The sequence below is a fragment of the Arvicola amphibius genome, chromosome 9 (assembly GCF_903992535.2).
Source record: "Arvicola amphibius chromosome 9, mArvAmp1.2, whole genome shotgun sequence".
Lineage (NCBI taxonomy): Eukaryota > Metazoa > Chordata > Mammalia > Rodentia > Cricetidae > Arvicola > Arvicola amphibius.
Window position 1 is genome coordinate 63,840,212 of NC_052055.2, and position 24,675 is coordinate 63,864,886.

The following is a 24,675-nucleotide window of genomic DNA, read 5'->3' on the forward strand; positions in this document are numbered from 1 at the left end:
CTGAAAATCAGGCTTGGAGAACAGTGCCAGCTACAATAAGACGGATAGTCACATGAGTCCTTACAGAAAGATCATTTTAACTCAATCTTAATTTTCATTTATGTAAAAACTGTGAGGAACTGTAGAGAATCAGGCATCAGTTGAAGAGAATAGAAGAATGAGGGTTCCGTTTCCAGAATCTCCACCCAGTAGGCCAGTGCCACAGAGGTACTGTTGCCCTCTGAACTTTGTGTACTGGCTTCTGTCAGCCTCCCCAACATCTCCAGGTCTACACAGCTTCTGAAGCAACCAGCGGCAATGCTCGTCATCCTCCAGAGCTGGGGCAGGGGCAGTAGGCCGTCACATGATATCCCCATTTCAACCCTCACCACTGCTAAGACCACAAACCACACCAAACAGAAGGAAGTCTGTAGCTGGCACTCCACCAACTGGGGCATCACCACTTTCACCCACTTTCCACCCATCAACTGTCTCTCAGCATTCCATCCCATTCAAGAGTGGCCAGGCACACCTTGAATTCTTGTCTCCATCCAAGCCTCAAAAGGCCTTCTCAGCACATTTGAATGTCAGATTCCCGTCTGTTCTTTCAAAAACCAAATTAAATTCTAGCCTAGTGGGTGGAGGTGATTCAGACAGTCATTCCAGCACCCACTGGGCTGGGCCAGGACTATGAATTCCAGGTGAGCTTCAGTTTCATAACAAAACTCCACCTCAAAAGACCAAACAACTAAACTAAAGTTAATTAAGTTTTTAAAAAAATGAAACCAGTTCTCTGACATTTCCATATCCATTTATTTTCATTTTGAAAGAGGCTGGTGAATTTATGAACTACTGCTCCGTGTTGGGTTCTGAGACAGCTCAGCAGTCAAAAGTGCTCAGTGCTCTCAAAGGGCGTCACATGGAGGCTCAGACCAGGAAACCGGGTCCCCTCTTCAGGCTGCACACTTGGTGAATATACATTCAGGCAAAAACTCATACACATGAAATAAAACAAATCTGAAAAAATAAAATACTGTTGCACATGACAATCCGGCTGCAGACCAAATGATTCTTTTGTGTGTGAAAGAGAGGGGTGGGGTCTTATGTGTCCTAGGTTGGTATACACAGAATAAAGAAATCTTTAAAAGAAAATAAAAAGGGAAGGAGTGTTAGCACAATAGTAGAGTGCTCGCCTACCATTAGCAAGGCTCTGCTTTGAGTCACATCACCACACACATAAAAGAATCCTTGGGCCACTAACATGATTTAAAAACAATATTGTTTTTTCTTGTCTGTTTTCTTTTATGATTTTATTCAAGACAGGGTTACTCTGTGTAGTGCTGGCTGTCCAGGAATTAACCCTTCAGACTAGGCTAGCATCAAACTCACAGAGATCCTCCTGCCTCTGCCAAGTGCTGGGATTAAACATGCGGGCCACCACTGCCTGGCTTTGAACACAATATTGCATGCATAATAAATTTTAAAAATTTAATTTGTTTGTTTGTTTGTTTAAAAACTGTGTCTCATTATGCAGCTCTCACTGGCCTAAAACTCTCTGTGTAAAGCATGCTAGCCTGAAACTCACAGAAAACTGCCTGTCTCTGCCTCTTGAATGCTGGAAGTAAAGGTGTGTGCCACCATGACTGGCCCTTTCTTTAAATTAGGTCTTGGTGGCACATACCTTTAACCCAGAACTTTGGACGTAGAATCAAGAAAATTGGGAGTTCAAGATCATTCTCAGCTACATGTTAAGGCCAACCTGGGCTACATGAGAAGGGGGGGGGGAATGAGTGTAATGGTCTGTCCTGTCCCTTTAAGAGACAAGCCCTGCCCACCCCCACTCCCCTCCCCCTGTCCACTAAGGCAAGCAGATCTTCTTTCTTCTTCCAACCTGAATTCCTTTCTTTCCCTCTCTCTCCCGAAGAGGTAGCTACTGCCATGGCTACTCTCCTCTCCCCACTTCTCTTTCTCCCCCCTCCTCTGCCTCTCTCTCCTTGTCCCCCTCCTACCTCCCTCTCCCCTTTCCCCTTCCCTTCCATAAGACACTAAATAAATATCCAACCTCACTCTGCATGGCATGCCTAATAGGCCTCAGTTTCTCACCTGCCTCACAGCCTCTCATGGGACCAGGTGCCCTCGGGTCTGCCGTGGTCTCCCACCCACCAGGGCCCTAAACCACCCACAGAGGCCCACTGCCACCACTCAGGGACCACAGTGATTTATCTAAACCATTACATTTGGTGCTCATGACTCAGCCAGGCTCTCTCCATGTTCCCTCCTGCCCTCAGGTGGGCCGGCTGAGGGTGCCTGGAACCCTGGGCTCGGGAACCGGATTTCTTCACAAGAGCTCTGCATTCTATCTGCCTAAATGCCAACCTCTGCCTAAATGCCAACCTCTACAAACACCAGCGGTTTCGGTGGTGAGTTTTCCCCTTCTGGTTGGTCAACCACAGCCTTCATGGCTACGTTGAGCTCTTTGCTGACATTCATTTCATCTCTGGTTGCTTTCCATACCTAAAAACATGACCAGACAACCAGGTTGGTCCTCTAGCGCTAGCACTGCACACACTGGGAAGTGCATTCAATTTGGGGCCTGGGGTCCCTCGGATTTTTCTTTCTCTTTTCTTTTCTTTCCTTTCTTTTTCTTTTCTTTTGGACCACTCATAAGTGGTCCCTACCATGAGAGACCACTAGGAGCAGCCTCTAGCCTCTGGCTTCCAAGCCACCTGAACTGGAGCCAGTCAGGCTTCATCCACACCCTGCCTGTAAAGAAAGGACGTTTTCCTATAGGTTTTGTGGTATTGCTGCTTCATTAACACCCTGCCTGTAGAGAGGAGACGTCCTCCTATAGGCCCTGTGGTGTTTTCACGGGTTTTCACATTTTCAGCTTTGGTATAAACCTCAAACTATCAGCTACCCACCTATGAATGCTCGGCTGGTGTCCTGCTGGTTCCGCTTTTCCTCAAACTATCCCTGCCACCGCTGGTCCCGCAGAAACTGACAAGATTAGCTGGATCCGTGAGGCAACTATTTTCAATTCCAGCCTTTGTTCCCCACCATGGCTTGTAGTGTGGTGGCTTGGCAACAGGGTGGATCACACCTCTAGGTCTCTCTTGTTATTATGTTTAAAACTCCTGCAACTCAAAAAAACATGGCTTGTCCATACAACATGTGATCGCTGCCATTTTGACTGAGGTCAGGTGACCTTACCACCATCTTAACTGATGGTCAGGTCAAGTGACCTCACTGCCATGTTAACTGACAGCCAGGTCAGGCGATCACGTCCAGCCGGCCAGCTTTACTGGGGTATACCCTGCCCGGTCCCATGGTTTACTTATGTTTTTGTCTTTAAATTCCTCTTGCTGACTCTGTTACATGTGTGTTTTGTGCAGTGGCATGCCTTTGGTAGGGCCCACCATGAGAATCCACTTTGCCCAATTCCTATTCACTGTGTGTGTACATACATGTAACTTAAATGCACTTATGTTTACTGTTAAATGTTATAATTGTCTGATGGAGGACTCTCATTAGTTAATAAAGAAACTGCAGGGCTGGAGAGATGGCTCAGAGGTTAAGAGCATTGCCTGCTCTTCCAAAAGTCCTGAGTTCAATTCCCAGCAACCACATGGTGGCTTACAACCATCTGTAATAGGGCCTGGTGCCTCTTCTGGCCTGCAGGCACACACACAGGAAGAATATTGTATACATAATAATAAATAAATATTTAAAAAAAAAAAAAGAAACTGCCTTGGCTTTTTGATAGGGCAGGATTTAGATAGGTCAGTAGATAGAACAGAATGCTGGGAAGAAGGGAAGTTAGTCAGACGCCATGCCTCTCCTCTCTGAGACAGTTGCCATGAAGCCAGCCACCAGGTCAGACATGCTGAATCTTTCCCAGTAAACCATCACCTTGTGGTGCTACACAGATTATTAGAAATGGGTTAAGCAAGATGTGAGAGTTAGCCAGTAAGAGGCTAGAGCTAATGGGCCAGGCAGTATTTAAATGAATACAATTTGTGTGTTGTTATTTCGGGTGTAAAGCTAGCCATGTGGGATCCAGGCAGGATGAAAAGCAGGCCTGCCTACCTCACCTACTACAATTGTCTGTTCATTGTATCTCATTCCAAACTATAATAAGTCTCATGTTTTAAATTGGTATATACTTTTAAGTCTGTTAAAAAAAATACCGTATATTTAATCCAACCCTGATTTAAAATACATTAAGCTGTTCTCCACTATCATCAGCCCCACTGTTAAGCTTTACTGCAAACAGTTCTTTCCTACTTTGTCTTTCACAAGTAAAAATATCACCGGTTACGTTAAGAGCCAGTATAGTCAAGCTCAGACCCAGCTCTCCAGGCAGATTCTATAACTTATCTATACCCAGTCAACAGTCCTCAACTTCTCAGAGATCTGGGGAATATGACATTTAAATGCTTAATTATTTAAAAAAAATCTTTTTATAACAAAAGAGACATGTTGGCTCCTAGCAGCAGCGCTCTACTTACTCCAAAGCAGACAGAAGACAGATGGGCACAAACAATATCCATCCACAATTCGCTCCAATTGCCAAGTGCTGACCACTGGACAAAACTGCCTTTTGTCTAAACTGAAGATCTCAGACAGTGGACAGAATCACCGGAATCGACAGCCTAGCTGCTCAGGTCATGGTAGGCTTGTCATCCTACGGGTTTTTTAGCCCACAGGATCTTCTGGAGCATGGCAGGCCCTGTGCTAAACAGCAAAAGGCAAATAAGGCCCTCAGCTGTAAAACTTTAAGACAATTCTGAGGATAATTCTGAGCCCTCTCAGCCTCAGCAGTAGTGCTCCCCTCCCCCCTGGGAACCAAGGACCTAACAGCTACACATGAACATACTGAGATGTTGGGAACTTTCTATCTCCCTGAATAGGGGCAAAATAACCCTTAGGTGTTGACTCAGTTACTGATGTTTTGAATTAGGCCCTAGGAAAGGGGCAAAGTGACACTCAGATGTTTCCCTTACCTCATCTGATCTGGCAACCACTCTCCAGTCAATTATTGGTAATAGCCCTTTTGAATAAGCCAATCATAATAGTCAAAGAACAACCCCCAGAAACCCCCTTCCTTTTGTGGCTTCTTCCTTTAAAAGTAGCCTGTACCAGCTATTCGGGGTCTTTCTGGCCTCTAATGCTGAAAGACCCTGTCATGACAGAATAAAATCCTCATGCTTTTACATCAGCTGTGGTGTGAGAGATAGTCTCTTGGGATGACTCCTCCTCGGTGATCAGACTCTAGGTCCAACACAGCGACCATGTAGGATCCTTAGGAGTAGCTTTAAATGCCAACCAAGTAAGTTCTCTGTTGTTTCTGAATCAATAACTCAAGTAAAATTTTATCCTTCTCAAAGATCTCTGATACAGTTAAACAGCTGAGAGGTTTTGTCAGTTTAAAAGGATAGCCTCACCAAACAAACTTCTACAAGTATAAGTTAACAAAATTCTCATGCTGCCTTTCATAGTCTTAAAGATACTTTTCATTATGCAAAAATATCTGTCACAGTCATTCTGATATAAATATGCTGCTGTTTAAAATTTATGTTTTGCCGGGCTGTGGTGGCGCATGCCTTTAATCCCAGCACTTGGGAGGCAGAGGCAGGCGGATCTCTGTGAGTTCGAGGCCAGCCTGGTCTACAAGAGCTAGTTCCAGGACAGGCTCTAAAAAAGCTGCAGAGAAACCCTGTCTCGAAAAACCAAAAAAAGAAAAAAGAAAAAAAAATAAAACTTATGTTTTCACAAACCCAAAAAATTCTTGTAAGTTCCAGGGAGCCAAATTGAAGGATCCACCTCAAACAGGTCAGAAACATCCCGCTCAATTCCCTGGTCCTAATTTTTTTTCTTAAACTTAACTTTGTCCTTTGTTCTGCCAAACAGGTGTAAAAGACACCAGACATTTCCATACCACCAACACCAGACAGGATCAAAGACACCAGCTACCCCAGGATGTGACCAGCATTCAGCTTTTCTCAGGTTCTCCTCAAGACAACGCCCACAAATAAGCAGGAAGCAGTCTTGAGAATCCATCATCCCAATTCCTTTAACCTGTTGTTCCTAACCTCCTGCCTTTTTATTATAAAAAAGAGATGGGAGTATAATGGTCTGTCCTGTCCCTTTAAGAGACAAGCCCCGCGCATTCGCCCCCACCCCATCTGCCAAGGCAGGTGGATCTTTCTTCTGCTTCCAGCCTGAGTTCCTTCCTTTCAGTCTCTCTCCAGAAAAGGCAGCTAGTGTAGTGGCTACTATCCTCTTCCTTCCTCCTCTCTTTAACCCCTCCTCTCTGCCTTTCTCTCCTCGTCCCCTCCTACCTCCCTCTCCCCTTTCCCCTTCCCTTCCATAAGACACTAAATAAATATCCAACCTCACTCTACATGGCGTGCCTAATAGGCCTCAGTTTCTCACCCACTGCACAGCCCTTCGTGGGACCAGCTGCTCTCGGGTCTGCCGTGGTCTCCCACCCGCTGCAGGCCTTAAACCACCCACAGTGGCCCCCTGCCACCACTCAGGGACCACAGCAATTTATCTAAACCATTACAATGGGGAAAAAGTGAGAGGGAGGAGAGGTAAGGAAGGAGGGATTGAGCTGGGCGGTGGTGGTGCACGTCTTTAATCCCAGTACTCAGGAGGCAGCGGAGGGCAGATCTCTGTGAGTTCAAGGCCATCCTGGTCTACAAGCTAGTTCCAAGACAGCTAAGGCTGTTACGCAGACAAACTCTGTCTCAAAAAAGCACACACAAAACAAGATCCCAACGGGATGAGATGCAGTTACCACCTATGACATGGATAAAAGACAGATGTCATTTTGGCTCACTCTGCTCACTAACTGCACAGTTTGGATTCTGGAGCACCTTTTTAACAAAAGGAAACTTCTTCCAACATTATTTTCACATTTTTCCTTTGTGAAACAGCAATATTATACTTTACCCACAAGGCTCACCAGAGTAAGGTGAGTTCTTGTGAGTTCTACCTCAGAACTCACATTATGGTAGAAGGAGAGAACTAACTCCACAAGTCCCCTGAACTCAACATGTGTACACACACAAACACATGTTGTCTGTGTACTAGGCCCTGAGACTTACCAGTCTTTGGAGGGGTCACCACCTATAAAATGTATGCTATATGTTTAACAGCTGAGTACCAATTTTTCAAGTGAGGCTTGGTAGGAGGCAGAGGCAGAAGGATCTCAGAATATCTGAGGCTAGTAAGGGTCAAGGCCAGTGCAAGAGAGGAAAGGGGATCTTGGTTTTTCATTTTGTTTGTTTTTGAGACAGGGTCTCTAGTAGCCCAGGCTGGCCTCAAACTCAGTATGTAACTGATGCTGCCCTGGGACTCTTTATCTTCCTGCTTCTGCCTCCTAAATTCAGAGATCAGAGGCATAGGGCCACAAACCCAGATGATAGATCTTTTCAATGTCATTTTATCTACCTTTGTTCCTGTTTTGTATCTTTTGTTTGTTTGGTTGGTTGGTTTGGTTTTTGGGTTTTTTTGGTGGCTTTTTTTTTTTTTTTTTTTTGAGACAAGGTTTCTCTGTAGCTTTCGTGCCTGTTCCGGAACTAGCTCTTGTAGACCAGGCTGGCCTCAGACTCAGAGATCTGCCTGCCTCTGTCTCCCTCTGTCTCAAGTTATAAGGAAATAAAGCTGTTTACAACTGTGTCTGCAGGATAAAATGCTTGCTGGGCAGATGTGAGAACTATGGAGTTCTTATACCACAATCAAAACTACTTTATAATTACTTTTTTAAAAAAAATATTTATTTATTTATTATGTATACAATATTCTGTCTGTGTATATGCCTGCAGGCCAGAAGAGGGCACCAGACCCCATTACAGATGGTGGTGAGCCACCATGTGGTTGTTGGGAATTGAACTCAGGACCTTTGGAAGAGCAGGCAATGGTCTTAACCTCTGAGCCATCTCTCCAACCCCCTATAATTACTTTTTAATTGTATTTGTGTATGCGTGTGAGTGTGCAGATGCCTGTGGGGGCCAGAAGAGTGCCTCCTAGGCTACTCTGGTGTAGAAGGAAGCAGCGGGGCTGCGTCCCGCCACCTGGCCGCCGGCTAGCTTTACATCCGAAATAATTACATGGAAACTGTATTCTTTTAAAACACTGCCTAGCCCATAGTTTTAGCCTCTTATTGGCTAATTCTCATATCTTGCTTTAACCCATATTTAGTAATTTATATAGCACCATGCAGGTGTGGCTTACCAGGAGAGATCTTAACCTGCGTCCATCTCGGAGAGGAGAAGCATAGAGACTCACTATGGCGAATGCCTGAAGCGTCTCCCCAACTCTGCTTCCATTTCCCACAATTCTGTTCTCTCTACTCCGCCTACCTAATTTTCTGTCTCTTAAAGGGCCAAGGCAGTTTTCTTTATTAATTAACCAATGAAAGTAACATAGACAGATAACTCTCCTCCATCACTCTGGAGCTGTAGTTACAAGTCTGTTGAGAGCCATTCTACATGGGCTGTGAATAAGCTGGAGCTCTTAACCACTGAGCCATCGTTTCTCCAACTGCCACCACCATCACCATCAGTGGGTAAAAATGAGCAAGACGAAAGGAATAAGGAGAAAATTAGCTCTAAAAACTTGTCCTCTGGCCGGGCAATGGTGGCCCAGCACTTGGAAGGCAGAGACAAATGGATCTCCGTGAGTTCAAGGCCAGCCTGGATAACAGAACTAGTTCCAAGACAGCCAGAGCTGTCACACACAGAAACTGTCTTGGGAAAAAAAAAAGTTGTCCTATGATTCAACGTGAGTGTGCACGCTGATGTGTACACATAAATACATCGATGACTTTAGAAGGGCCATGATGTGGGAGGGTCTTCTGTTTGAGTTGATTTCATTGGTTAATAAAGAAACTGCCTGGCCCATTTGATTGGCCAGCCCTTAGGTGGGCGGAGTAGACAGAACAGAATGCTGGGAAGGGAAGTTAATAAATCACCATGCCTCTCCTCTCTGAGTCAGATGCAATGAAGCTCCGACCCAAGATGGACGTAGGCTAGAATCTTCCCGGAAGCCACCTCTTGTGGTGCTACATATATTACTAAATACAGGTTAATCAAAATGTGAGAGTTAGCCAGTAAGCCTGAAACTAATGGGCCAGGCAGTGTTTCAAAGAATACAATTTGTGTGTTGTTATTTCGCTTGTAAAGCTAGCCGTGCGGGAGCCGGGTGGCAGGATGCAGCCCACAGCTCCTCACTACAGGGTCAGCGGTGGCTTTTGTCTTACAATAGGTTGTGATATTAGGCAGGAGGTATACATAGGCAGGGAATATGTCAAGATATACATCTTGACACCCATGAAAGGGCCTGAAGACAAATGCAGTGAATTGTGGAGTCTGCCACTGAAGCCCCATAAAACATGACTCATGGCCATTTCCTGGGACCCCAGTATGGACCTGGCGAGTATTTAATTAAAGCTTGATTCAAATTTGGTTTTAAATTGTAGTAGTGGCCTTATTCTTGACCAGTGGGATTAACATTTTCTTGAGACCCTGATGTAGGTGTGTCTTCTATCTATCTGATGATTTCATTGGTTAATTAATAAAGAAACTGCCTTGGCCAGCACTTAGGTGGGTGGAGTAGACAGAACAGGAAGAAGGAAGTGAGGTAGATGGCTCAGTCAGATGCCACGCCTCTCCTAAGTTAGTCAGACTACTGTGCCTCTCCTCAGGGAGAGAGATGCGATGAAGCCAGCCACCAGGTCAGACATACTGAATCTTTCCCGGTAAGACACCACTTTGTGGTGTTACACAGATTATTCGATATGGGGTAGTCAAGATGTGAGTAAGAGGCTGAAAATAATGGGCCAGGCAGTGTTTAAAAGAATACAATTTGTGTGTTGTTATTTCTGGGGCTGAGCTAGTCAGGCGGCCAGGAGCCAGGCGGGACAAAAAGCAGGCTGGCCCGCAACCCCTCACTACAAGACCCCCCCAGTGAGATTCGAACCACCCATACACAAATTCTAAAGCCATACCTTCACTCCTGAACTCCAGGCTGAGGAGCCTCTTCAGGAGGCACAGGTCTTGAAGCATCCCAAGGGTCCAAGTCTGTCTTTGGTTCTCAGACTATAAGGGTAAACTTCTGTGCTGAGAAAAGCAGCAAGCATCTATGGAAGCCTCCTAGTGAGTCATAGACTCTTCTGTTCTGTGAGATCCCTATCTGGAATATGGAAGGGCCTCAACAGAACCCCAAGATTCTCCCTTCCAGGGCAAATAGTGAGACATCACCAGCCTGCCTGGTTATGGTTGGATGAAAGGTTTTGTTCATCTGTTTCATGCAGAAAGTCTTTTTCATATACTTGGACAGGTCTTTGTTTTCTGGTATGTCTCTAAGTTTTGTTGTAAAATGTATGAAGCAAAATGTATGAATGAAGAGTGGCCACCACATGTTTGTTTCTGACTGCTCTTCTTTGAGTATATGAGTTTTCTGTGTTGTGTTTCTTGGTCATATTTTTGCTGTCTCTGCTGCTGTCAGCCACCAGCCACAATTGCCATGGCTGCTTTTATGGTCATTGGATTTGGGTTAGCATGAGTTCAGAAGTCTTGTTGGATGTGAATAACATTAAAGTTGTTCTATGCTGTTGGAAATCTGGCCCTAAAGTTGGGTTGTGGCTCTCCTTTCTCAAGACCCAAGCATATTTAAATGTTTCCTCTCTGTCCTGTGTTAGTCGAGTCACCTGACACTGTGACAGGGAGAAGAAAGCAAAGCAGAACAGCCACAAATTAGATGTGATTTATGTGAACATTCTATAGCTCAAGATTTATGAGTTTGTTTTATTGGGTATAGTTAAAAATCTGTTTTTAAAAAGTTAACTTAAAACTTGTAATAGGCAATCTTGAGAGGCAGAGGCAGGTGGGTCTCTGTGAGTTAGATGTCAGTCTGGTCTATAGAGCTAGATCCAGGACAGCCAAGATTATACAAAGAAACCCAGTCTTGAAAAAAGTAAATGGAAAAATAAAAAACTTGTATCACAGGATTGACATTTAAAAATCTATGCATATGTAATCTTAGAGGCACCATGACATGATCCCATTTTGGAATATAAGCAACACATGCCTTGATACCATCTTAAGGTAGTCATACGGCTGAATGCCAACTTTGCTAGGGCAGGAATGGGTAGATGCCAAGCAACTTCACCACCATCTTTTGACAGCCATCTCTGCTAGGGGTGGAGAAGGCAGATCTCATGTCTTGATTAAAAGTAACCATGTGGCAAGGGCCCAACCAAGGAGGCAACAATAGGCCTCCACAAAATTTTGGATTCGAATGGATTTTTATAAGATAATTTCTGTCTTAAAAACAAGGATTGTGAAAGATAGAATTTAAAACAATGTATGTTTAATAAGGTACTAAAGCTGCATCTCCAAGCATTCATATGCAAAAATGTACTTTGCTGGAAGTAAAACTTTGTAACATTAGAGTAAACCAGGTAGTATTGGTTTTAGAGCTATGAAGGGGCCATATAGAAAAGCTGAGGTTTGCAAGTGTGTGGCAGGGCTTGAGTTCCTAAAGAGAGCCCAGTTGCAAAAGACCATAGCAGTTTTGGAGAGGCCTGTACCATGTGATAGTCACCAGAAATTCCACCTGTAATTAAACAGGACTGGCTAGGATCTAGAAATCAGGCTGTATGTGCTGCCAAGGGTGGAGAGAGAGGAATGACCCAAGTCCCTTGGGAAAGTGCAAAGGGCAGTGAAGGAATCCCAGATATTGAGCAAATTGTTTGTACTAATGGAGAGTGATTTTGCCTTGTGCAGATTATGGTTGTGCCTTCTCTCTTGAAGTAAAAAGGGTACTTTATTTTTTGGGTATTGCAAGAAACATACAGTTAAGGCAATTATAAACTATTTTTAGAGTTTTACAGAAATTTAGGTTAAAACAAATGGATTTTTTTAAGGAACAGCTTTTAAAATATTTAACTTTATAAGACCTTGGGACATTCTTAGCTTATAAAATGTTTTGTACTATTAATAAATGATCTTAAAAATAAATAAATAAAAGGTTAACAACTAAGGCCACAACGTTGAGCAACAAACACTTAACAGCAGAAACCGGAATATTCCTAAGTTATGATGCCACAAGAAAACAACCTAAGCAGTCTGAAAAAAAGCCTGGAGCAGTTCTTACCCTATGGGGCTGAAAGATCTCTTCGCAGGGGTAGCCTAGGCCCACGTGCATGTTGGATGTTTGCATTGCAATTCCTAACAGTGGCAAAACTGTGGCTGCAGCACGGCAGTGAGAGTGATTTTGTGCTTGGGGTCACCACAACATGAGGAACCTTTTGAAAGGTCACAATATCACAAAAGTTGAGAACAACTGGCTTAGAGAATGTCTCTCCTTACTTAAGGTGTATTCAGGCTTAAGAGTGTCTGCCTAGCCTCCTTTACTAACTTCAAGGCCCATACGTAACAAGATAAAGTTGTAAAAATCCTAATCTTTATAAAAGCTACTAATTTAGTGTAAAGTGTTAAAGATAATTAAAACATGAAAGTTAAAGGTAAGTCACCTTATGAATGATCAAATTTTTAATGTGTTCATAACTATACATACAATCATGCTAAGTAATAATTACAGGAAAAATTAGTCTCCTATATGTGTTTTCAAAGGATATGTCTAAAACAAGTAGCTTAAAACAAGCAAGTTTGTTTAGCTCAGATATACTTAATGGTCCTCAAATTTGTCAGAGATCTGCTAGCAATGACCCCCACGTTCTCCAAAGAAGATGGGACACTGCAATGACAGCTCAATCTGGACTGTGGTAATGTTAACCATTGGACAAGACGGCCACATGGCCTCCCTCACCACCAGGACCCTGCCCAAATAGTGAACAAGCATGACAGTGGAAAGTTAATTGCCCCACTTTGCCTAGGCAAACTAAGGTCAGTCCCCCCAAGTTCCTCCTCCACCGGAAACGCAAAGACTAATGATGCCCTGGTACCTCTGACTCAAACAAAGCTATGGAGATCACAGGAGCCTGGGAAAACTACCTACTAGGTCAACTATAGTTAGGTCAGCTTGGCAGTAGTAGCCAACCAAGTTCTTATCTAACCTTGTTCATTTCATATGTAAGAAATCGGGTCAGCCGGGCGGTGGTGGCACACGCCTTTAATCCCAGCACTCGGGAGGCAGAGGCAGGCGGATCTCTGTGAGTTCGAGACCAGCCTGGTCTACAAGAGCTAGTTCCAGGATAGGCTTCAAAGCTACAGAGAAACCCTGTCTCGAAAAACCAAAAAAAAAAAAAAGAAATCGGGTCTTGTTTTGTGAAGATCTATTAGGTCTTTAGTTAAGAAAAGGCAGACGGGCTTGCCTTGTAAACAGGCTAAGGATAAACAGGGACAACTGTAACTTTTTACCAAAAAAAAAAAAAAAAAAATGTACAGATTCAACGCAATGCCCATCAAAATCCCCAACAAAATTCTTCAAAGACCTCGAAAGAACGGTACTCAACTTCATTTGGAAAAGCAAAATCCCAGGATAGCCAAAACAATCCTGTACAATAAAAGAACTTCTGGAGGCAACACAATCCCTGACTTCAAACTCTACTACAGAGCTACAGTACTGAAAACAGCCTGGTATTGGCATAAGAACAGACAGGAGGACGAATGGAATCAAATAGAAGATCCGGATATCAATCCACACATCTTCGAATACCTGATCTTTGATAAATATATATATCAAATATATATCAAATATATATTTGATATATATATATATATATATAAACTGGAAAAAATAAAGCATATTTAACAAGTGGTGCTGGCATAACTGGATATCAACACGTAGAAAAATGAAAATAGACCCATATCTATCACCATGCACAAAACTCAAGTCCAAATAGATCCAAGACCTTAACATAAAGCCAGCCACATTGAACCTTATATAAGAGAAAGTGGGAAGTACACTTGAATGCATTGGCACAGAAACCACTTCCTAAATATAACCCCAGCAGCACAGACACTGAAACAATTAATAAATGGGACCTCCTGAAACTGAAAAGCTTATGTAAAGCAAAAGACAAGGTCAACCAGACAAAACGACAGCCTACAGAATGGAAAAAGATCTTCACTAACCCCACATCAGACAGAGGTCTAATCTCAAAAACATACAAAGAACTCAAGAAATTGTACACCAAAAGATTACTTAATCCAATAAAAAAATAGAATACAGACCTAAACAGAGAACTCTTAACAGAGAAATCTAAAATGGGTGAAAGACACTTAAGGAAATGTTCAACGTCCTTAGTCATCAGAGAAATGTAAATCAAAACAATTCTGAGATTCCCTCATACACCTGTAAGATTGGCCAAGATAAAAAACATTGATGACAACTTATGCTTATGCTTATATAAAAATCAATCAGAATTATATGCTATTCTAGTGGGGTAAAGAGAACACTTTTGCATTGCTGGTGGGAATGCAAGCTGGTACAACCCCTTTGGATGTCAATGTGGCGATTTCTCAGAAAATTAGGAAACAACCTTCCTCAAGACCCAGTAATACCACTTTTGGGTATATATCCAAAGGATGCTCAAGTGTGCCACAAGGACATGTGCTCAACTATGTTCATAGCAGGTTTGTTTGTCATAGCCAGAACCTGGAAACAACCTAAATGACCCTCAATCAAATAATGGATAAGGAAAATGTGGTACATTTACACAATGAAGTATTACAAAACAGAAAAAAAAAAATAACGACATCTTGAATTTTGCAGGAAAATGGATAGAGCTAGAAAACATTATTTTGAGTCAGGTAGCCCAGACACTGAAAGACAATTATCACATATACTCACTCATAGGTGGTTTTTTAAACATAAAGCAAGGAAAACCAGCCTACAAACCACAATCCCAGAGAACCTAGACAACAATGAGGACACCAAAAGAGACTTACATCGATTTAATCTACATGAAAAGTAGAAAAAGACAAGATCTCCTGAGTAAGTTGGGAGCATGAGGATGGGGGAGGGTTGAAGGGGAGAGGAGAGGCAGGGATGGGAGCAGAAAAAAATGTAGAGCTCAATAAATATCAATAAAATAAATAAAAAACAAAAAATAAAAATTAATCAGAATTATATGCTATTCTTATGGTATTATTATATTTTCCAGAATCTCTTAATACAGTTACTGATTCTCAATATGCAAAAAAGTCATTTTACATGTTGAAACCACTAAACTTATTCCAAATTATTCAGAAGTAACTTTGTTATTTATTCAATTATAACAAGTAATCAGAAATAGAAATCATCCATTGCATATAACATATATCTGATCCCATATAGGTGTACCAGGTCCTTTGGCATAAGGTAATGATGAAATTGACTAGCTATTAAAAGAAATGTGCTAGAAGCCTCAGAATTTCATTTGGCAAGAAGCCAAGAAAATTATAAGGAAATGTTCTACTTATTCTTTACATAACCAAACTCTATTACCTGCAGGAAGTAACCCAAAAGGTACTCAAAGAAATGAAATTTGTCACAATAAAGACACTAAGAGAGACTTACATAGACATAATCTACATGGGAAGTAGAAAGTATAAAAAGACAAGATCTCCTGAGTAAATTGGGAGCATGGGGACCTTGGGGGAGGGTTGAAGTGGGGGATGGGAAAAGCAGGGAGGGGAGCAGAGAAAAATATAGAGCTCAATAAATATCAATAATAAAAGAAAAAAACATGTTTTGCAATGACTCTTCTCAGGAATGCCTCTGGTAATTGGAAGATGGAAAGAAAAATGTTTAAAGTCTATGCACGTTCTGAGGATATAAGAAAGTGTTCTAAGGTATGTAAAGGTCTGAGGCTAAGAATGCTTAAATAAGATAATTATTTAAGGTGTGTAAATGCAAGTTGTAATTGCAAAAAAAAGTGTGTTGGAGCCACAAGACTATACAGTGAATGCACAGCTGACAACCAATAGGCAGATCCACGGGAAGTGTATACGTACACGTCCACATGGAGCAATCTGTTTTGCAGAGCTGCGGGAAAAACTTATCTTTGGAAAAGTCGCTGTCATATCTGTGGAAACCTTGTGAAGTCATGATTCTTTCCTTCAAAATGGGACTCATCCCCAGAACACCTCAGCAGTGTAACCTCTGTGGGGGCAATGAAGTGACCTTGCTCCATTCCCCAACACCAAAAGGCATTGGAGCAAAGGCATTCACTCTTTGTTCTGTCAAACTTACAGAGTAAGTCCCACAAAATTACCTGCTAACAAACCACATAGAAATTCCTATAGAAGACAGGCACTGAGCAGGAAGGCAGCACGCCCCACCCTTGCTAACAAACAAATCTGAGCATCCCCAAAACTGGTTATCACCAAAGAGATTAGATGAGGAGAATGGGTGAATCCAGGATTCAGAGATGTTTAGTAACTTTATTTAGTGGTTTGGAAAGTCAGGTGCTTCCTCTTGAATGGTTGGGTCACCTGTTCCAGAGTACAGCTTTGTCAGGGTTTATTTGCCCTTTTTTGTGATTTTAATATGGATATTATCATTGTTTTTGCCTATGGAATTTTCCAACTATGTCGGTAAAAACTAGAAACCTCCTGGGGATCACCCCTTACTCTTCTTCTCCTCCTCACTAGTTATTCTACTTCTTTCCCTATTCTCCTTCTTTCTTTTTTTTTTTTTTTTTTTTTTTTTTTTTTTTTTTTTTTGATTTTTCGAGACAGGGTTTCTCTGTGGTTTTGGAGCCTGTCCTGGAACTAGCTCCTGTAGACCAGGCTGGTCTTGAACTCACAGAGATCCGCCTGCCTCTGCCTCCCGAGTGCTGGGATTAAAGGCGTGCGCCACCACCGCCCGGCAAGATCCTTGCCTGCCATAGACATCCAATTCTGAGCCCTGAGGAAGTACTGAGGCTGGTACTCAAAGCCCCCAATAAAAGTGCATCAAGATATGTAAAAAAAAGATAAGAAATGTTTCAGGCTTCTTTGCCCCCATCTATTGTTATTATTATACTACGATTTTGAAAGTTCAGTTTTAACATTAATCAATGGAGTTCTGGTCAGCTAGCAGAGCACTGGTTCCTATTATCAGTCACAAGCTCAAGATTTTAAGTTTCTTTGGTTGTTGTGGAGGTTGGAATAGGAATGGGCTCCATAGACTCCTGGGTCTGAATGCTCCGCCCATCATCAGGAGGTGTGATTTTGTTGGCGGAAGATGGTCTCTGTGGTGGTGGGCCTTCAGGTCTCATATGCTCAAGCTACTCCCAGCTTGGCTCAGCCTCCTAGTGCCAGCAGATCAAGATGTAAAACTCTCAGCGCCTTTTCTAGTATGTATCTGCCTGCTTGTCACCATGAGTCTTGCCATGACGATATGGACTGAAATTCTGAAACTGTAAGCTAGCCCCAATTAAAAGTTTTCCATTACAAAAGTTGTCATGGTCATGGTGTCTCTTCACAGCAATAGAAACCCTAACTACAACAGTTGTCTTCTAAGTTTAGACTTAAAGATGCTTCTCATCAGGCTAAAAACATCTCTGTTCAATCTATATATCCAGCTTTCTGGACAGGAAAAAAATGTTCATGCTTTCTAAGCCAAAGCTACCGCTTTTGCGAGGACTCAAAGGTGTGAGTCTGCTCAGCTAACACTTGTTAGCTGCTTTCTCTACAGTGTGGATTTCAGTGCAGATTACAGTAGATATCTAAGACTTTAATCTCTTTTAGTAAACTAAAAATTCATGTAAGCTTCAAGAAGTCACAAAACTTGGATCCACTTCTCATAGGTCAAAGGGACTCCAGATAAGTACAGCCCAAGTTTTGCACATGCCTGTTCCTGATAGTGAAATATCTCTTCTGGTCTTGGGACTCCTTCCACCTCCAGTTACTAGGGCTGTGGGCCTGGAAGTTACAAATGTAAGATTTTCTTTTAAGTTCCTAAACGTTAACTTCTGTCCCTAGCCTGTATCTGTCTCAGTAGATTTCCACTTGATTGACAGCCGCCATCCAGGAAACAGCTGCTGACTACAACCTGCTCCAGATAACTGCAAGCCCCGTACTTGCTGGAAGCTGATGTGAACCAGTCCAGGCGATGTGATTGCCCCCTGTCTCTTCAGATGGGTCAGCTAACCAGACGCTTCTGACGAATGCCCTCTGCTTGAATCCCCTCCCGGCCTCTGACTAGTATTCCAGCCCTGCTGAACCCTGACAAAGACATTCTAGTTTCAGCAGTTAGTTGTTTCAGAAGACACTCTCTCACCCCATGTGCTCCAACAGGCCAGAATATGAGATCAAAAGGAAGCTCCCTGGAATAGGGAACAAATGGCTACCATAGTGCCTATTGGCTACCAGGAAAAGTACCTGTTAAAATCAAATAGACCCAGATCTATCAGGAGGTAAATCCAGTAGCTGAAATCATTCTACAATATGACAGGTAACTTGGCCTGTTTTATGTAGTTTATGCAGAACACAGAGGCATTATGTGGGTTTTTTGTTGTTTTTTAGTTTGGTTTGATTTGGTTTGGTTTTTCAGGAGAGGGTTTCACTGTAGCTTTGGAGCCTGTCCTGGCACTAGCTCTTGTAGACCAGGCTGGCCTGGAACTCACAGAGTTCCTGCCTCTGCCTCCTGAGTGCTGGAATTAATATTAATAAAATTAAATTGATTACTAATTAATATTAAATTAATATTAATAATATTTTAAAAGCTTCTATTATGAGGACCCGACTTTGCAGGTTCCATTTTAAATAAAGGGGCTTCATCTTAAGCCATATGTTAAGTTGGGAGCATAGCCCCCAGCCCATGGCATCTGTCCCAGCCAACCTGGCTTGGGAGTTGCATTGCTCTGGACTTCAAATCCCAGCATGCCTGGTCCTGACCCGAGGGGGTGGGGGTTCAGGACCACTTCCACAGGGTTTTTAAGTTGGATCCCAGAGGAGATATACATGGTTTTCAGGTCTACATGGGCTCCCTGCTGTTCTGTCTCCCCACCATGCACTTGACCACCTGAGAGTGTCATTCTTAATAAAACGATGGGCAATTTGATTTGGTTTGATTAGACCTAACTGGATTTCTTGCGCTGGCAGAGCTGCCTTTCTTTTTTATTAATTTTACTTAACACCATATAGTGACCAGGGACCGACCTCAGTTCCAGGAATGTGCTGGACAGTGAAATTTAAATGGATACCCTAGAAATAGCCAATTAAGGAACTAAGGAGCAGGGCCATAAAACTTAACGAGGTCCAGATGTTTTCTGCAGACATCCTAGTCCTTGCAGATATCCTGACAGCAGTTTATGGTCCTTTGTTAACAGTTCACACCCAAAGTTTAACCAAAGATCTCAGAAATCATCTTACTCTGTACACCTTTCAACCAATCCCATAACCCCGAAATATGCATTCACCCTACTTGTGGTCATTCCCCTTTAAAAGCTCTCCTTTCCCAGGCTCAGGATCTCACTCTCTCCTCACCAGCTGCATTGTGTGTTGTAAAAGTGTGGTCCAGACTTGAGTTTGTTAAACAAAGACCCTCATAAATTCTGCACCGGACTCAGTCCATGGATTCACTTGGGATTCAGTGACACAGGCATAACGCTATACAAACCCTTTATTAGACACTAGAAATAACCTGGCTGTACTCAGAAAAGTTCTGTTTCCAGTCTCTACCTAGATAGTACTCTGATATCAGCCATCAGAGGGCCTTTGGCCGTTCCCTTTCTGCTACTCATTTGGCTCTTGCATCATTGATACTTTAACTAGATAATTATTCTGTCTCGGTTTGATTAAGCTGATGGTTGTTAGATCCCAATATAAACAAGTACCCATCACAGAGTCAAGGATTTGACTAAGGAAAGGCTATTATTTATGTTTTCACTTCCCTAACCGCATTTGACCCATCTGCACAGGGCCGAGCAGAAGGGAATCAGCTTGTACACTTGCCCCGATTGGAACTGATGAGAAATGGGGTAAATTTTGCAGTTTGATCTTTTCTTCTCTAGTTCATTTACTCACTCACTAATTTCATCACAGAATCCAGTCAGTTGATTTAAACAGGGCAAAAAAATATACTTTGGGGGTAGGCTTATAATTCCAGCACTTACCAAGCTAAGAGTGTGGGATCTTTAGCTCCCAATAAGCCTACATTAAAATAAATAAGGCTGGCCAGGTGGCACAGACAGGACGATCTTTGTGAGTTCAAGGTCAACCTTTTCTACAAATGGAGTTTCAGGGTAGTGAGGGCTACACAGAGGGCCTCTATCTCAATAAACAAGTAAATCGCATATCTGCAGGAAGGAAGAATTTGGGTAATTCCTAATGAAAATATTGGCTAGCGACAAAGGAACCACAAGATATCTGAGATCAAATTTGAGGGGTTATTTGTTTTTGGTTAGGGTTTGGTTGTGTGTTTGCATATGAGATCAATGCTAAAACCTTGTGATAAACTTCCCTCCCCAGGATGGGGAATTAACTTCCAAGAGGGCAGAAGAGTTTTCAGATTGATCCCAAAGGAACCATGCAAAGACCTGACATAGAGAACTGTTCACAAGGCCCTGAGACATTGGCCAGGCCAAACGCAGAATGTGGACTCGGGAATAGGGGACTAAAGGACCAGAGTCAGCAAGGTCTAAAAGATGTAGTCCTTATCTGTGTCCTTATCTGGGGCTGTGTCCCAGAAGTCAAGAAACTCTGATGCAACCTTTACCAGGCACAGTTCCAAGAACTCTGGGCTGGAGCCCGTAAAACACGTTTGTTTGTTTCGCACAGACTTTTCCCTCTCTTCTCTGGGCCACATCTTGTCTTGGTCTCAGGCCTGCTCTTCTTCCGGTAGCCCCCAGGAAACTGTATCTTCCCAGAGTCAACTTGTCCACCTTGCTTGCTCTCCCACTGGCCCAGGAGCCATTGGCAAAGGCTGAGTCTTCTGTCCTTTGTGGCTTGCTTACATTAAGTACAAACACAAGCTGATAAAAAGCCACAGAGCATCTGACCCAACCAACACAGCCTAAAGCAAACACAATCATCTGAGCACTTGTGAGCACACAAATGCACATAATTGAAAATAAAACAAACTTTTATTTTTTTAAATCTAAGATAATGTCCCTCCCAGGTTAGTCCTGGATCCCTAAGTACCCCCTCTCCAAATCCAGTGTCTCCAGCAAAGTGAAGACTTTGACTGGCCCAATTCCAAGTTTTCAAAACTGCTTTCAGTTTCTCTTCACAGCAAGAAACCCTACCCCACCCACCTCCAGCCAGCCAAAAGTTGTAATCAGGATGACACTTCCTCTAGGAAGTTGTCCACAGAAGCCTCAGCCCCACAGTTCCCCAACTCCCAGCCCCTAACTCTCAAAGAAGGCTTCGCTGGACTCCATTGTAACTGGCTTACTGCTTTTGCCCAGAATCTCAACACACACACACACACACACACACACACACACACACACACTCCATCAAACAACTCCAAAGACAGAGCCTGGTGTCATAAGCCCAACCTGGCCCCCAATTAGAAATCCTCAAAATATTTACGAATAAATCTCAAATATGAACATACACTTTCAGGCTGATGAGATGACTCAGGACACAAAGTGCTCATCCTAAAAACTTGACAACCCGAGTTCAAATCCCAGAACCCATGTGGAAGGAGAACTAGACCTCCTCAGAGTGCTCTGGTACATGCAAACCCACACACCACACCACACACTAAACTCCCACATGTTCAAAGTTTCACAGAAGCAGGAAGAAAGGGCTTGAATAACAAATTTTCCTTTCCTAGGAGTTGGTAAAAAAAATATATATATATGGCCAGAAATACTAAAGTTACACACTTGAAGTATGTTTCACTACTCAGGAAAATTTTAAATATTGAAGGTAAAATATCAAGGCCAATGGGAGCATAGTGGTAGAACTGTAATCATAGGCAGATAGGAATTCAAGGTCATCCTGGGCTTCATAAGAAGACCTGGGGAAATTTTTTAAAAAATAAGAAATGCATGCCATAAACACCAGGAAAATTTCAGATACTACACAACAGCAGGCTGTATGGAGGGTGGGTGCTGGTGATGGGAACTCAGGCACATACTGAATCCTAGGCAGGACTGAAGTAGCTGACTGGGTTTCCATAAACACAGAGAGGCTTCAAAAGTCAAGCTTATTAGTCCTTGAGCTTGCTCTGGGTTCTCTCTGCCCACTTTCTCTCCTTTGTGCCTTCGTGTTACGCCAGGGGTCCTGACTTCCTTAGTTTGGAGCTATTGCAGTAGAACTCCAGACCTTTCCCACGACTCCTGATTCACCTTTCTGCATTCCTTAGGATATATGACTGACGTTAGTATTTCACAACTCCTCTACAGAATTCAATATACTTGCTTCGTGGAAAATATTCTCAATTACCACACACATTCCCGGGGCTTTTAGAAACGCAGGTCCTCAAACCCCATCCCAGCCAGATCTGATTCCGCATCAGCATTTCCACCAGCTCATTCAGCAATTCCAGCGTACACCAAGTGCATAAAGCACCGCGGTGGAGCCTGCTCAGAAAGGCACGACCAAACAGGAGGTGGCCGCATGGAAAGGCCTGCAGGAGACCATCCAAGGCCCTCAGAAGCGCCAGTAAACACTGCAGCCAGCATTCCCCGGGAGGGATGTCATCTGCTTGGTTTATCCATCCTCGCTGTGGAGGGTGGGGCTGAGAACGCTGGTGCTGGGAACTTGACCCCTTTAGCAGTAGGCGGGAGCAATAAGGCGGAGGTGTGAGTGAGTGCCCCTCTTCCGGGACCCAGCTACAAGCCGCCAAAGCTGACAAGGCCAAGTTCCCGCCCCTTTCTGCTGTCACCCGGTCAAAACAAAGCCGCCGCCTGCGGCCTAGGGAGCGGAGCCCCCTCCACAGGCACCTCCAGCTGGCGGCTCTAGGGTGCCTAGAGTCCTCGGGGAAGGAGAATGGCAAGAAAACTGTCCTCAAACTGCGAAGTACTCGCCGCCAGGGCCGTCACCCTTGCCAGACCTTGTTTACCCTCCCTAGCGGCCAAAGGCGCCGCAATCCCTAAACAAGTATAACAACAATAATGGCAGGGGCTGTCGCCGCCCGGCCGAGGGCGGCCAGGCGCCAAAGGACCCAGGCTTGGGTTGTTGGCCCACCTCCCACCCCACGCTCCGCCCCTTCGCTCCCGCAGAGCTCCAGTATTCCGGGGACTCTTCTGCGCGCTCACTCCGGAACCCAGCTCCTCCTAGCGGGGCACAGTGCGAAGGGCGAGCGCAGGGAGACACACTCAGATCCCCACCCCCCCACACACAACCCCAAAAAGATGCTTCCCAGCCGAGAGTGGTTCGCCACACCAAGCACAGTTCCTGTGAAAGGTCTCCCGCAAACTCCTACAGAGCAACAAAGCCCAGGGTAGCCCCGGCACTTGAAGCCAAGACTCAACATCCCCAGAAGAAGGAGACGAGCAGACTTGGATAACCCCTACCCCTATGGGACGTTGTGCAAGCCGCAGCGGGGAGCGCGCGCAGAGAGTGCAGCACTTCCGCGGTGCTCTCCGGAGGCCAGGAGCTTGGTGGGGGAGGGGAGAGGAGGGTCCAGGCCAGCCCGCGACCCCGCTATCGCGCGCGTCCCGGTGGGTACCTTGCAGGCGGAGTACACGCCGAGTTTCTCCAGTTTCTTCTCCCGCGGAGCCGAGCGCAGTTGCGCTTTCTTCACGGCGATCCGGGCCGAGCCGCCGCCTCCCGGTCCCTCGGCTGTGCCTGCCGCGGCCCACCGCGGTCGCTGGCCCGCAGGAAGCAGAGCTCCCGGCGGCGGTGGCCAGGGGCCGGGGAGAGCCGTGCTGGGGAGCGGGCGGCAGTATAGGGGAGCCGGCCCCGCCAGCTTCGGCCATGCCCGCCCCGAGTGTCACCCGCCGCCGCCAGGGTCCCAGCGGGCGCCCGTGGCGGAGCTCAGACCCTCCCCCCCAACCCAGGCCGCCGCCCTGAGCCCTCCCCACCCCCCCCGCGCTCCGCCGCTGGCGATCGCCGGCCCCCGAGCCGCCGGGGCGGCTAGGACGCTAGCGGGGCCTGAGCGCCAGGGCCGCGATTTGCTCCCCTGGGCGCAGGCATGTTGCTGCTAGCTTGGCCACCCGCCCTGGCGCGCCAGGGCCTGCGGGTGACCAGCGACCCGAGAAGCCGGGCCGCTGCAGCCCACGCACCTGCCGGACTAAGCTGCGGCGTTCCTGGCTGGGCCTGACACCCTCCCGCGCGGAAACCCAACTTCCTCCACCCTAAGCGGGAGCCAGAGGAAAAAAAAAAATGTTTTTCAGAAGTATCCGTCAGCGGCCCAATCCTCCTCTATTGTTGCTAATTCACCGAAATCATGGCGTGAGAGGTTCTTTTTTTTCTTTTAAGCGACTCGGTAAAACTTTTTATTTTAAGGAATGCTTCCCATCCCTCTTTCCCTGATAGTTTTCTGAGCCCAATCCGTCCAAAGTTACGGGGTCGGCAAATAAAAGCTAAGTGCGTGGAAAAGTTTGAAGTGAGTCTGCCTGCACGATTCAGCCGGGTTGCACGATTGCAGTCTGCTGTTAGTTTTCTTGTCTATTATGCTTTCAAAGGTGAAACCCGGTGTGCATGTTAGCCGGCAAGACTGTCCAGAAGTGGATGCTGATTTTTAGTTAAACTTTATAAGCAAAACTATTGTCCCTGTCACTGAAGCAAGTTGTTTAAGTTTTTCATCTTGAGTCCAACCCTTCTAAAACGACTTGAAAAGCCCCACATTGTTTTG

General features: G+C 44.6%; 1 protein-coding gene across 1 annotated transcript in view; it reads right to left on the minus strand.

Moving 5' to 3' along the window:
• Kat2b (lysine acetyltransferase 2B) overlaps positions 1 to 23,870 on the minus strand; it is a 154,837-nt gene extending 130,967 nt beyond the window's left edge. Inside the window, 2 exon segments of the mRNA XM_038341557.2 lie at positions 23,548 to 23,676; positions 23,678 to 23,870. Coding sequence (XP_038197485.1) covers positions 23,548 to 23,676; positions 23,678 to 23,797 — 249 coding nt within the window. The 5' untranslated portion in view covers positions 23,798 to 23,870.
• Between the last annotated feature and the right edge of the window lie 805 nt (positions 23,871 to 24,675).